We start from the raw sequence: 16,304 nt of genomic DNA on the forward strand, positions 1-16,304 counted from the left end.
TCAAAAATATCAGGATTAAAAGTTTGATCATGTTTATCAATCAATGCCACTATAGGCCCAAGAAGCCACTTATATAAAGTGGAAATATGGACTTAAATATAATTGAATATTTTATACATGGGAATAAAAAAGTACATTATGTGAAGTTGTCGTCTTTAACACATACATAGAATAATTTAAGACATCGCTGATGGGAACACAGTTTTCCAAGTAGAAATATTTCTTCGTTGTATTAATTGTCGACTACAGTTGATTGCCATCTTGTTTCAAAAACCTTCACTGGTCATCCAGACTTTGTAGATCACTATAGAAAGAGTCGTTGTACTATCTTCAAAAATTCGTCTAAAACCTATTTTCTTAGACTATTCGACGAATCTTTATTTATCTAAACCATAAAGAGAAGAGACAATATTAAAAATTGGAATATAGATACATTACTGAATAACAAAACTAACTAGGTATTCCAAAATTCAAAGTGTTAAAAACAGGCTTTCTCTAGTGATTTTCAACGTCAGAAAAGCGAATATAAAAAAGAAAAAAACGTAATTGCTTCTTTCAAATAATTCTCTACTGTGTATTTAAATAATAAATACATTTTCTTTAAATCATGAATGTGTTGCTTGTGTGAGTCCATTTCAAAAGGTAAAAGAAATAATAAATTAGACTTCACAATCAATTTAATTTAACTATCAGACGACCGGTTTCGCTTTCTACAATATGCAAAGCATCTTCAGGTCACGATACAAAGTTAATTAAATGATGCCGGTACTTTATTAATTGATGGTTGAAAGAACATGGTTCAAACTATCTTGTATTGTTGATTGGAGAACTCAAGTCAACTATTGTAATTGTTTAACAGTAAACGGGGAAGTTCTTGAGGAGACAGATTTTATCCAATGAAGTAGAGATAGGTAAATGTAATTGTTTGTTTGATGAAAGTAATGTTCTATACCATTAAGTTCTTTAAAGTTATTTATATTTATTCTGGAGATATATTTGTGAAATGTGTGTTATTTATTGAGATTTTTATTTTTGTTTTTGAAAGTGACAGTTGTGAGACAATGAATAAGAATAGATGTACAAATTGTGTGGGTGTGCAATTATATCAGCTTGTAATTATCAAATTTCTTTGATAAAGTTATGTTACAATATGTGGCAAATTGTTGTAAAGTCCAAATTATAAAGTTAAAATTTAAAATGGAGACACTTTAAGACACACAGAAAACACACAGAAAACACTTAAAAAACGGGGGGAGACGAAACAGACATTAAATTTAAAAAAGGGGGAGGATTTTAAAAGAACTACATCTCTTACTTGGAGACAATGTCTTTTAAAATCTTATTGATAGATTCATAGATAGATTCTACCCAGACAGAAGTGGTTATATGTAGTTAGCAATTATTGACAACACAGTTCCATTTTCCCATTTAATCTATACTGAAAATTAAACGTGAGACAGAGTATAGTTCACGTCAACATTTATATACAAAATAGTGTTTTTAAAGTCTAATTGATTTATATCAACGAATTTATTACTTTCTTTCTACGACGTGCGTAGCTATATAAAAAAAAACAAGAAATAAAACAATGCATGTACATTACATAAAAATTTATTGAAAAGATATAAAATATCTATCTTACGAATACCATTCTTTTTCAATCAACAGTTTAAATAAAAATATAAATTTTTTTCTAGCAATAGGATGTATATCATCCATTGTTAAATTTTTGATCTCGTCAAAGTTAGTTTTTTGTCCTTTTTTGGCAAATATTACTACGGTGTTCATTATCAGTATATGGAAAAACTCTGAAGGGGCAGTTTGCTTCAGATTATTTATAAAATCGGCGTATTTGAATGGAGCTACGTCACAGTTGAAGGCTTTTAAAGTTTTAATCAAATTATCATGGTATATCATTAGAAGAGTATCAAAATGTTTTTCTAATACCTCTATATCTACACTAGTAATAAGAAAGAAAAATAGATCTGTAGTGATCTCTTGTACAGAGTACATTTGAAAGTCCAGAAATTTATTTTTTATTAACTTTCCATCTTTATTCTTCATCTGCATGGTATTGTTTAACCACATATCCTTATGTACAAATCCAGAAAATGCCGACTTGTTGGGCTTTGGCTTAAATGCGTCTCCATTTTTAAAACTTTCCTCCTCAATACTCATTAAACCATCCAATTTATCTACGTGCTGGCTGCAAAAACTGTCTTCTGTGAGAATTTGTTTCAGTATGGTTCTTGGAAGTTGTGGTGGACCATGATCATCACCAGGTCCTTTATCTTTGGGGTTTTCCGCAAATTTTGGTAGGCAAATATTGTCGATAAATGTCTTCTTAAACAAATCCGGGTCTTTCAATTTGATTGCTAAAGGAATGGCATGGAAGACAGCCAGATCAGTCAGCAGTAAATTGGCACCATCTAAGTCAAATCCCTTGTGCCTGTCTCCGTTGCCATATCCTGCAAATTTAAAAATATTTATTGAAATTTAAATAAATTTCATTGACAATGTTAATAAAAGGAAATACGTCGCGTTTCTAATAAAGCAGATACACTGAAAGGATGAAAGAAATATAAATTTATCCTCAAAAGATTTAGGTTAATAAATTATAAATTATTATGTAAATGATCTAGAGAGAATAAGACAATAAAAAATTCTCGTGCTAATTGTCAAAAATTGTCATGCGAAAAATCTACATGTTTATCACAACCATCAAAACTATAGTCATAAACTTGATGACAATTAAAAACTATCATTAGATCTTTTACACAGAATTTGTCTTTACACGGATCAAAATATGTCTTTTCAAACATCAACGACGACTAATTTCATTCTAAACTTGTCTCTCGAAAGTTTTTTTTAGGAATAAAACACTCAAAAATTGTCCTGTGAATTGTACAGGTAACAATATATGTAAAAAAGTATGTTCTTGAGTATTTTGAATTTTTTTAAACCTTATTTTATATGGAAATTACTCGTAAAACCAAGCTAACCTTTAAAAACGGTTAGCACTAAAATATTCAGCATCCTAGAATCAGGAATGATGGAATACTTAGATATCATCATTATCTTTGGCTCGACAATACTCTGTAGATCCTGGCCTGCTCTAAGATTAGTTGCTATTCTGTTTGATTTCTGGCGACGTGTTGTCATCTTCTGATCTCTAGTATCCCTAAGTCGGTCTCAACTCCATCTAACCACCTAATTCGCGGTCGGTCTCTACTTCTTCTTCCTATAGGTGTTCCTGTTGTTAGCTTTTTAGCAATCACGTTGTCAGGCATTCGTATTATGTGTTCGGCTCATCTATATCGGTGTGTTTTAATGAACGTTACGACATCTGGTTCATTAAAGAGTTGGTATAATTCAAAATTAAATCTTTTGCGCCACTGCCCTTGATCGTTTATAGCTTCAAATATTTTGCGTAGTATCTTACGCTCGAATATTCTTAGAAGTCTTTTATGCTTCTGCGTCTGAGAGTCCATGTTTCCGCACAGTATGTGCGGACTGGCCTCAGCAGTGTTTTGTATATAATAACTGTAAGGTTTAGTCGTCTTTTAATTTGTTCGCTTGTTTTATTGGTAGTAGTCACTAGCGAGCCAAGGTATATGAGGTTGTCAACACGTTCAAAGTATGACTTCGAAATGCTGTTTCCCGTTCCTTATTTGCTATAGGATCCTTAGTAACCAACATGTACTTGGTTTTGTCTTCATTGATGACTAGACCGTCTTGTTTTGCTGCCGTTTCCAATTCTAGGAAATATTGCTCAACATCTCGCTTGCTCTTATGTCAATGTCATCAGCGTAAGCTAAGATTTGTATCGATCTATTGTAAATAGTACCGCCGTCTCTAATTTGTATGTCTCGGAAGGAAATGTTAAATAGCAGGCAAGTCAGGGCATCCCCTTGTATGAGTCCATCCTTTATCTCAAAGGATCGAGAATTCTCCCTGTATCCTAACGTTGGCTTTTAAGTTAGACATTGTCATTCTCGTTTTTCCAGTTTTTCTGGTATACCAAACTCACGCATTGATTGGTATAGGCGACGAATAGGTGATGCTCACAAATCTACAAATTTGATCAGTTCCTGGTGCTTTATTATTTTTAAGCTTTTTAATGGCTTAGGCAACCTCTTAAGTGATAGGTGGTCTTTCGTTTGGGTTGAATAAATTTCAATCATGTCGATCTATTCTGGATAGTGATGCGCAACGTATAGCCTCCCAATTCAAATGTCAACCTCACCTGCCCGTGTAATGGTCTTGATCCTGACTATTCGGTGCATGCTGCCAGATAACAAACGAGGCTCTGACGTCTGAGAGATTGCCGGTATAAGCAATCCCCACACTTACTGGCCAATGGCTTTGGGCGGATGAGTTGGTAAGTGGCAGGGCACTCCTTTGTCCTAGTGTTGGGAAACTGGCCCTAAAGGCGTATGAGCTAAAACATTAGCCAACGGCATAAGAATACAGAAGGCTACGGGAAACCACTGTATTAAAGATCGTAGGATATCCCTAGTCGAATCATCACGAAATGAGAAGACAGAGTAAGCAGATGTGTACTGAACATGGATATCGGAGATCAAGATATGACAGGAAAGGAGTCAGGGCTTTTCAGGTCGTCAACCAGCGAAACCCCTACCAGAAAAAGAAAACAGCAAACCATCAATTTAAAATTGGAACATGGAATGTAACCAGCATGTTCGAATCCGGAAAAACACAATGTAATCCAAGAAATGAAAAGAATTAACATCAATATTTTAAGAATAAGTGAAACCCGATGGATAGGAAATGGAAAATGTAAAGTAAGAGACCATACGATATATTATTCGGATAATAATGACACACAACATTGACATGGCGTAGCAATAATACTGAACAATGAAATCTCACAACACGTTCAAAATTTTCTATCTTTTTCTAAAAGAGTTATGCTACTACAACTAAAACGAAAGACAGAAAAATAAACATAATTCAAGTCTATGCCCCAATGGCCGAAAAAGATGACGAAGAGGTGGAATCGTTTTATGAACAAATTCAAGAAGCATTGAGAACTACCAAAGTACGTGACGTCACAATAATAATTGATAACCTGAACGCCAAAATTGGAAAGGGTAGCACAAGCAGCGTAGTGGGAAATTTTCGATTAGGTAATAGAAATCAAAGAGGAGATATGTTAATACAATTCTGCCAAGATAATAATATGATTTTTACAAACACGTCATTTGAATTACCTAATAGACGTTTGTACACGTGGAAATCGCCAAGAGATAATGAACATCAGATAATGAAAAATCAAATAGATTACATAATGATCAAAGAAAGATCTTGGAATAACATTACTGCAGTTAAAACACAACCTGGAGCAGATATAGCATCTAACCATAATCTCTTAGTAGCACATATGAAAATTAAAATGAAAATAATGGAGAAGACAGCAAAAGAAGAAAGAACTGATATAAATGCACTCAGAGATCCAGAAATCAGAGAAAATACCAAAGAAAAAATAAATTAACGTCTAAACACCGTACAGATTGAAGGGGAATGCAATGAAGAAAACATCAACAAAAACTGGGAAAAAATAAAGGCTGACTTAATAGAACCTTCAAAAAAGTATCTATGCAAAACCAAAGAAAAGAAACCAGATTGGATGATGGACGAAATACTAAACTTTATGAACAAAAGAAGAGTATGTAAGGGCAAAAATAAATCATTGTACCAATAAACATAAAACGAAATACGGTGACAAATTCGAATAGCAAAAGAAAATTGGTTAAAAGAAAAATGTGATAAAATAGAAATGCTATAAAATAAACGTGACAACTTTAATTTACACAGGAAAATAAAATAATTAACTAGAAGACCAGAATGCAAACAAAATATACTAGTTGATGAAAAGGGAGACACAGTAATGGATACAGAAAACAAATTGATGGTATGGGCAAACTATATAGAACAGCTGTTTAACGACAAACAAGACAAAATAGATAACGAATATTTCGTTGAAGAGACTGGACCAGAAATAACAGAAAGTGAAGTAAAACACACAATTAAAGAAATAAAAACTGGGAAAGCAGTAGGACCAGACGAAGTACAGACAGAAATATTGCAACTTATCGCCAGCTGCAATATACAATCATGTTATTGTCGAATTATTATTTAATATCATATACAGAACAGGTATATTACCTAAATAATGACTTCTATCAACATTCGTGACTATACCGAAAAAGAAAAACGCCAGACAATGTTGCGATCACCGTACCATCAGTCTAATGTGCCACATACTAAAAGTATTCCTAAAGATTATTTATCGTAGAATATATAAAAATTTAGAACAAGACATTGGACAAACTCAGTTCGGATTTAGAAATACTCAAGGAACCACAGAAGCATTATATGCAGTAAATTTAAGGAAAAAGGAAAGATTGAAGGAAAGCGCAGCATAGGGGGAAGAAGAATGTCCTGGCAGAGAAACCTCAGAGAATGGTTTGGATGCAGCTCAACTCAACTTTTTCGGGCTGTAGTGTCGAAAGTTAGAATAGCAGTGATGATTGCCAACATTCGTCGCGGAGATGGCAGTTAAAGAAGATTTCGATCTGCTACGGTGTTATCTGCTTCTTCGATATTTGCGTCGAAAAATTCAACCCATCGGTTCAAGATTGAGGTCGTATCGCTTAGAATATTTCCTTCTCCATCCTCTCAGCTTCCTATTCTTGGCTTAAACTCATTTCTGTAGAACTGTAGAATTTCGCTTTGAGTTCTTAACCATTCTATGTTTTCTAACTGCTGTTCTTCAAATTGCCTTTTTTTCTTTTTCTATGCAATCTAATACTTATAGATATACTCTAATACTTATAGATCTAATACTTAGATATAGACAATTTAATTGTATAATAATTGTTATCAAGAATTATCTTGAAAACGCTCAAAAATGCCGTGAGATTGGTTTTGTTATCATGTTGACTTACTTTACACGATAAAAAGAAGTTTCAAAGGAAATGATTACATTTTTGTTACGAAAAGATAACATTGAAATAAAAATTAACAAAACATAATAGGTTATTAATTAATTCATCTGCTACATTTCTAAAAAGTGAAGATTGATAAAATAAATGATAAATGATAAATTGTACAGCAACAAATCATTGGAAGGCAAATGGTCAACCTTTGATAAAAATTTACCAAATTGTTCAGCTTTCTTTAATTCGTCATTTTATCGCCGATAACAAATTGGAATCTCTTATCACACGCCATCTGGTTAATGATTTGGAAGAACTTATAAGAGCTCTTAAACTATGTTCCATGGAATAGAAGAAGGAGAGGAAGGAAAGCATTATAATGTAGAGAAGGAATCAGAGGAATAATTAGATATAGAGTCATAAATAAGAAGGAATGGACCGACCGAAAAAGGGGACATCGAAATGGAGGATGCAGCAGAGGCTATAGGACCGCCGTAGATATAATAATAACGATCACAACAGTCTAATAAAAATAAAATGTAATGAGGGTGAAAACATAAAATCAAAAAGGTGCCCTACAGAATAAACGCCTAAAAACTTTTACTGAAATCTATTAATATTTGCACATTTCGACAGCCCAGAGGAGAAAAAACAATTTATTTAATTGTTTAGTTCTTCGCCTCCAAAGCAGATGACACCAATGTGCTCGAACCACTGAAAGTAGAAAGATTTTGGGTTTGGAGACATTAGTTGGACTTTTCTGTTTGAATCGGAATCAGCTTGAACGGCTGACAAGGTAGAGATACCGAAATAACAGTTCTATTGATTCCGATTGTAGAAGCTACAGGGGAGCAGATGCCGATAGTGACAGACAGAAAAAGAACAACAAACACAAGAACTGACAGAGCAGGAGGTAATAGAAGTAATAAGAGACTTAAAAAATAGTATAAGTGCTGAAGACAGCGGAGTGCCAACAGAAATATTAAAAGTAGGAGGAGATATACTGCAGCAAAAGATAAATACTTATTATAAAAATGTGGGAAAGCGAAAAAATGCCAGAACAATGAAACACAGCGCTCATCTGCCTAATTGACAAGATGATAAAATTGGCTGTGAAAATTACAGAGAAATCGCACTATTAGAAGTAGTATACAAAGTATTGCAAAAATTATCATCATCATCCAGCCTTTATTTATCACGTAGACTGGCTGGACATATACCTACCTTAAACTCATCCATTCTTTCCGATTTGATGCTTTTTGGTGCCAATTTTTAGTGATACGCCTGATGTCGTCAACCCAACGTGTAGGTGGTCTTCCTCTACTACGTTTGTCTGCTCTTGGCCTCCAACGTGTAATTTTGCTCGTACACGAAGCATGAAAATTATACGAACTTTATTAAAAGCCTACGAAACAGAGCTAATAGGAGAATACAAGAGTCATGATAGAAGGATATCCTTCAAATCTGTTTAAAGTCAATAGAGGATTAGATTAGGAAGATCTATTGTCAACAGGGTTATTCAACCTAGTACTAGACAAAATAATTAGAACAGTCAAGATCCAGACAAGCGGCACGTTTTTTAACAAAAGATAACAAATAGGTTTTGCAGATAACTTGGCGTTTCTGACACGTTTAGGAATAGAACTTCAAAAAATGTTTACAAAATTCGAAGAAGCTAGAAAATATGGCCTGACTATAAATTAAGTAAAAACCGAGTATATGAAAATAAGAAGGGAAAATGAAGAAGACAATAAATGGATCACTCTAAGAACGAATAAGGCAGAGCGCAAATTTGAGAAGGTAACAGAATTTGAGTACCTTGGAGTAACAGGTATAAATGGATGAGGCGAAGAGAGAGAAATAGATAAGCGGTTGTTGAAAGTCAGCAAAGCAGTAGGATATTTAACGAATTATTGAAGGAAAAAAACGTGACTAGGGTAGCCAAGATTAGAACTTATGAAACAATAGTGAGACCAACGGTATTGCTAGCATGTGACACTTGGACAATGGCGCAGAAGAACAAACCAGGTGGCCCTGGTTCAAATTTATGAGGCCCAAAATAAAGCATAAATTCGGAGCACGGAGACTTAGATAGTTGGGACATGTTTTACGAATGCCAAAAGAAAGAAACGTCCTAAGAGTCCTGCAGGAGAACAAGGGAATAAAAGAAATAAAAGAAGAGGGAGACCCCGATGGAAGAGGTTTGATGCCGTCCGTCATATGTTGAAAAGTCAAATGGATATCTGAGACTATGTTTGGATTCCAAACCATTAAATAAACACGTATGTAGAGAACATTATATAGTACTTAAATGTGATGATATAGTGAGTAATTTAGACGCTAAAAGTGTCTTCACTGTCAAAGACATGAAAGACAGGTTCTGGCAAATACAACTGAGCCCAAGGAGTTCACATCTATGTACTTTTAATACTCCTATTTAAGAGATATAAACTTCATCGTGTACCATTTATGTAATATACCTGAAACTTTTTAAGAGAAAAATATGGAAATCTTTGGAGACAATTCTAACGTAAGTATATATTTTGATGATATAATCATTTATGGTACAAATCAACAAGAGCATAATGAAGCATTAAAAAAAGTATTAGAAAGAGTGTTAAAATACAATGTTAATTTTAATGTTAATAAACTACAATATAAACTAGATGAAGTTACTTTGTTGGGTCAAATAATATTAAAAAATTAAATCCAACCATCAGACAAAAATATTGAGGATGTACTATCAATTGAAAATCCCCATAATATAAAAGATTTACTGAAAATACTCACTTAAAACATAAAGAATCTGACTATATGATGTTAAATTTGAGGGCTAAAGATTCACTAAATAGAACTAGATACATTAAAAACATTACAAACAAATTCATATTAAAATTATTTGACGAAAACAAACCAATAAAAATTCAAACAGGTGCATCCAGTAAAGGAATGGGCAGTGTTAGGTGTCATATGCTCAAGCAACAAAGACAGCAGAAACAGAAAATACCATCCTATTTTCCAAAGAATAACAAAGGAATATAAAGATAGCACTGAACTAAGGTACGAAAAAAGGGATACTTGAAGATAGGCTCCTGTAATCCAGGCGGTATAAGAACAAATGTAAATGTTTTGGATGAATTAATCAACAGACACGAAATGGAAGCCGTAGCAATACAGAAAACCAAATTGACGAACAGCAAAAACATGAAGTTTCCTGGCTATGACATCTACAGGAACGATCATAGAGCAAATTCAGGAGGCACTGTTATCCTAGTGAGAAAAGGAATTCCACACACCAGAATACTAACACCACAACTAAACACTAGGGAAGCAACTACAATTAAAGTACAAATGAATCAAAAAGATATTAGAATCACCTCTGAATACGTAAGACCACGAGATCCTATAATATACGATGACCTGAACGCGTTCCAGAATACAGAAGAGCCGTCCTTAATAATAGGAGACCTAAATGCGAGATCTCCAAACTGTGACGATACAGCTAGATAGAGCAACTATCTATCCTAATTCTTAGGGGTGAACATGTCTCACAGACTGGGTTTACTTAAATTGCTTGCTTGATTGGGCAGTGTTATGCTGCAAGATTCATAACCTATTGCATTTGCCCCCAGAGCTATGAATAGAATAGAAGTGAGATATGCTTAGATTGAAAAATAATTGTTAAGTATTGTTTTTCATGTAAAAAGTTTCATTATTGTATTTATGACCGTTAAGTATTAGTACACACAGACCATAGGCATCTAATTTCAACTTTTAACAAAAATTTAGATGATGTTAGTGTTCGCCTACAACGAATTCTTCAGAAATTACTAAAATATAAAATCAAAATCGAATATATACCTAAAATGTTCGTTCGTTCCTAAAATGTTCGTAGTTCGTAGATTTTATATCAAAACAGAAGCACCTGTTGATGAAGAGCTAGAATATAAATATAGTGCATGCACTTTCTTTATCAGTACCAATAACGATGGAAAGGAGAAGGAGTTTCAGAAAGCAATTGATAATGACCCAACTTTGTCAAAAATAAAGAATTTCGTATTACCCAGTGGCCCAAAAATAGTAAATACTTTGTCAGAATATGAAATATTATTATAATTTAAAAGGTAACATTTTCTATCACATAATCTATTGTTTTTTAATACAAAAAATATTGTCCCCAATGGATTACTTAAAAAGTGATATGTTAAATTTAATTCATTCGGCTCATTTTGGGTTACAAAAATGTAAATTGCGAGCCAGGGAAATAATGTTTTGGTCAAATATGTCAAAAGACATAGAAAACATAGTAAATAGTTGTGAAATATGTCAGCTTAATAGGCCTGCTATTTAAAAAGAAACTAGATTCCTCATAAATAGCCCAGTCGTCAGATAGTTGATCCCTAAAAATCATACGAACAAGCTGAATTTTGCAGAGAATATTAATTTTGCAAAAAAAGATGCAAAAAAGTTTACCACTTTTATCCCTGGGCTTCCTCCTAAAACCCCCCTCGGCTAAAAACGCAAAAAAATCGATTTACCAAGAATCTGTATACCGTAGAAAAAAATATTTCAAATAAAAAATGTAGATCATTTTTAACAAAAATGTTTATAAGCATTGTTTGTATAGAATGAACTGTTCTCTTAGAAATAACGCTTGAAGTGACCGTGGATTTTGCATGTCAGTTACGCGGGCGAAATCAATTTGTATATATCAAGTTCAATAAAATTTGTATCAGCTTGACAGTAAAAATTCGATATTTTTTTATCCAAGGATCCTATCGACAAAAATCAAGATGGTTTTTAAAGGCAAAGAGTGCAGCCAATGCAGTTTTTGTATTTTGCCGAAAATAAATTCAGTTTTGCAGAATTTAATGTTTTACATTACAAACTATCACACGTCACAGTAAATGCATTTAAGAGGACGGTTTTTGGTATAGTTTCTTACAGAAGTTTTGTTCGTTTGAGAAACGTACTAGTGTCATTAAAAAAAAGTTTTAAATGTTTTAGATCGTTTGTTGTGTAAAAGTTTAAATCCAGCGTTTTTTAAGCATATTTCAAATGCCTCACATTTGTTGCCAAAACGCTGTTTATTTAAAAACTGTTTATTTTTGGCAAAATACAAAAATTGCACACGAAAGCTGAACTCTTTATCTTTAAAACTCACCTTGATTTTTGTCGATAGGTCATTTAAATCAAAAGATATCGAATTTTTACCGTCGAGCTGATACAAATTATATTGAACATTGATTTGGCGCGCGTAACTGACATGCAAAATCAACGGTCGCTTCAGACGTTGTTTCGAAGAGAACTGTTCATTATACACAAAAAAATATTTATAAATAATTTTGTTTAAAATTATCTCAGCTACATTTTTTATTTGAAACATTTTTTTCTACGGTGTACAGATTCTTGGTAAATCGATTTTTTAGCGTTTTTACCCCCCTACGAGGGGGGTTTTAGGGAGAAGCCCGGGGTAAAAGTGGTAATCTTTTTTACATCTTTTTGGGGGTCTCAAAATTAATATTATCGGCAAAATTCTGCTTGTTCGTATAATTTTTAGAGGTTCAATGGCATTTTCGTCTCTGACGACTGGAGTAAAATACCTGAAAGACCTTGGCAATACTTATTTTCTGAGTTTTTTGACTTTAACTCCAATTCATCTCTAATAATTGTTGATAGTTATTCACATTGGCTAGAGGTCTTTCCGGTTAGAAATAAAACAGTAAATACAGTTATTAACTGTTTTAAAGACATATTTTCGAAATTGGGTGTACCTGATGTTTTCTACTCTAAGAATGTACCTTACAATAGTGTCAAGTTTAAAAATTAGCAAAAGACTGGAACTTAAGCTAGAGTTTTCTAGTCCTCACCATCATCCTTCAAATGGATTTGCATAAAAATATGTCGATATAAGTAAGCAAATATTAAAAAAAAAAAAATGAGAAACATAGAAAAATTAGCACAATTACTAGTTAGTCTATCGAAATACTCCTCTGCCTGGTTTGGGATATGCTCCCTCACAGTTACTTCTCAATCGAATTGTTAAATCAAAACTGCCTATTTCGACAGAAAATTTATTGCCTAATTATTAATAATTAAAACATAAAAGTATTATCGAAAGAAAATTCTGAAAAAATTAAACTTCTTTTTGACAAAATTGCCAAATATTTAAAGTCTTTAGACAAAAATGATACTATTTCAATACAGCTCATATTAAAAGATGAGCAAGGCAATGAACTTAAAAGAAATAGGAAGTTCATAAATAAGACCAATTTGCCAGTAACTACCAGGGATCATGACTTTTATGAGGATTTGTATTTAAATACACAGAAAAAAAATGATTCTCCCAATCATCACATAATACTTGATAGTAGGAATTCAGTAAATGATTACTTTGTAAATAAATGACTGAACGACAAAGAATATTTAATTAGCTAGGATTTAAATATATATATATATATATATATATATATATATATATATATATATATATATATATATATATATATATATATATTTCCTTTCCTGTTGCTCCTTTTTTCGCTGCATTGTCTAGACTTTTTATATAATCGGTTAGTGGTCTTCGAAGTGGTGTTCTAAGTATATTTATTAAATCTTTGTGTGCATAAAATGTATTTGTTATTTTATCGTTTCTCGATAAATTCTCATCAAAGAGTTTATGGGTGTCTGACAACACTTCTACTACAACTGGACCAGACATTTTTCCATTTTCGAGGGACAGTGTTGCTTCCTTAACTTCGTTATTCGTATTCGTTATCTGTTGTTCTTCTCTGAGAACAATTATTACACCTAATTTTTCCACGGTAATTTTATTTGTGTTTATAATTATGTTTATAATTATTTTCTCCTTGGTCATTTCCAATTTTTCCTAATGATTTCTCCTTTAATTTTCCTATTATTTCATTAACTTTATTATATAGGTAAACCACATGTGTCGTTTTTGTTGGTGATCTTTCCATATTTATGCAGTTCTATATCTTTAAGTTTCTTTCTGCTAATTTGGTTGTTGATGGACCTATTTAGGTTCGTGTCATTATATATTTGGTTTTTCTTTCAATAATTTTAGAATCTTATCCGTCCTACAGTGTTTCTTGTTGACTATACCTGATGTTAGCATTTCTTTCTTTGCAGTTTTCTATTATGGTTATTTTATCTATTTTGTTGTTTACATCACGTAAAGCTTTACTGTTCCATAACTTAAGTTCATATCCCTGAATCCTTGATCTTATTTTGTTAGGCAACTTTTCCATAATCAGCGATTATCTTATAATACGTATAAGAATGATATGGATGACAGCAAAAGTTATAGACAACTATAATAGAAGAAACAAAGGGAGAATTATATCTAAAATACACAGAAAAAGGCACCAAGACGAACAAAGTTAGAAAGACACATATGTTTGGACAATCAGGAGAGCACCGTGAGCTTAAGGTTCTCAAATCTTAGATTCCAAAGATATAAATCTTCCGCAGGGTCCAATTCTAAGAACAAAATATCTCCTATTTCATAATGAGGATAGATGAACGACTACGCAGCGGTTTGGACTAAAATGTATGTCACAAAACAATGAAATTTTCTGTGTATCTATAACTTATTCTTATAAAAAAAAATGATGGTCTTTACCTGCAGCTTGAAGATTTTCAAAAATGATAACAGTATTCTCGTCAGGTTCTTCTTTACCGTCAAGATTGTATCTGGCAGCAATCAATTTTGGAAAAATCTCCACTTCCTTCAATCCGTGTTCTTTTAAAAACTTCTGCATTGTAGGTATAATTTCCTTATAAAAGGCAATTTCTGGTTTAAACACTCGACAGATATCCTCAGCAATACCTTTTGGCAACTTATCGTCGATCACACAACATTTCGCGACGAAATATTCGGTATTTGTAGCCTTAGTGATCTTGTTTCTAGTCGTTATTTGCAAGTTGAGCATATCACTCCAGTAATTCTCACCTGGGAGAGTGAGATTTGTTATTGTCTTGTCTACAATTTCAACATTTTCTCCAAAAACTGGTTCCAATAAATTATTTAGGTCTTTTATTCGCTCGCCTTCCATTTTTCGAGGAAAATACACTAACACAATATCAAATGAACTTTTCAAGACTGAATAATTACGCAATACAGAAATGTATATATAATTATTATCACTATCACACTATCTTCTGTAACGTTACCATCTGTAGTGCTTAATAATAAAACAATCGTATCTAAAAATCGGATAAGGGGAATGTTTGAATTTTTGTTTAATTATATTTTAATCTCGCAATGATTATGAGGAATTTAAACAAATTTATTGTATGAGAGCAACGAGCGACGATGATTGGCAACGTTGGTAGTAATACTAATAGAGATACCGTTTCATTTCTCATCTATAATAATAATAAACAGGAAATGTGAAGGTTCTTAAAACAATAAAACCGATATCTTCTTGAATTAGGTGTAGAAACGGGAAAGTCACCTGAAGTAAAAAACAGATTCGTATAAAAATTAATGTTCTCAATCCCAAGTGAAAAAACTCGAATAAACACAAGGGAAGGTTAATATTGATAAAATTAACGAGACTAACGAGGTAAAACGACGAGTTACATATTACGTTACTTTACTACTATAAAGTACTATACTACTGCTCTTTGGAATTTGGAAGCAAGAATTACATGCGCTGTTGCCGGTTTTTCAATAAAGCGACGATAGTTGTAGAATGTTCCTAAATAAATTTGGGAGAATACGATAATGTTATATTATAAGCCATTCTAACCACAGATTCTAACCGAGTCTTAATAAGTCTTTCAAATGTCTAACACATGCAAGACATTAATGATATCGGTCTGTAAGAAGAGGAGAGTGTTTTATCTTTATTAGGTTTAAGAATCAAACAGATAACTATTTCTTCTATGTCTTCTTCACTTGTAGTTATTTAGGTAGCTACAAGAGGTAAGAGGTAATTCATATATTAATGTTATAAGTAATTTGATCGCTCCCTGGAGCCGAGGATTTTGCAGACTTGAGTGCAGTCTCAAATTCTTTCATATCAAAACTTTCCTCGAAAATATTATATTTACAAGTTTTACTGTTATCCTTAATAGGAAGGTCAACATATAGCGGAGCAAATTGGTCGAGCAACTGTTCTATTAGTTAGAAAGAGGATATTGTCTTAAATGATAATTTTTATTTTCTAGTTTCTTAACAAAATTGCAAATTTTACTGATAGTAGTAATTTTGTTTAAAGTATTCACAAAGTTAATCCACTTTTTTGTTTGTTTGTAAACAGAAGTTTTCTTTTGGCTTGAATCTGTTTGTGTTTTTAATATAGTTTTCAAAAT

General features: G+C 32.6%; 1 protein-coding gene across 1 annotated transcript; it reads right to left on the bottom strand.

The window, feature by feature from the left end:
- Positions 1-1,595: 1,595 nt before the first annotated feature.
- Positions 1,596-15,562, bottom strand: LOC140445203 (uncharacterized). The gene is made up of 2 exons (XM_072537093.1): positions 14,608-15,562; positions 1,596-2,468 (listed from the first exon to the last, which is right to left on the bottom strand). The coding sequence occupies exons 1-2, from the start codon at positions 15,038-15,040 to the stop codon at positions 1,639-1,641; spliced, it is 1,263 nt and encodes a 420-aa protein (XP_072393194.1). The 5' UTR covers positions 15,041-15,562; the 3' UTR covers positions 1,596-1,638.
- Between the last annotated feature and the right edge of the window lie 742 nt (positions 15,563-16,304).

The sequence above is a fragment of the Diabrotica undecimpunctata genome, chromosome 7 (assembly GCF_040954645.1).
Source record: "Diabrotica undecimpunctata isolate CICGRU chromosome 7, icDiaUnde3, whole genome shotgun sequence".
Taxonomy (NCBI): domain Eukaryota; kingdom Metazoa; phylum Arthropoda; class Insecta; order Coleoptera; family Chrysomelidae; genus Diabrotica; species Diabrotica undecimpunctata.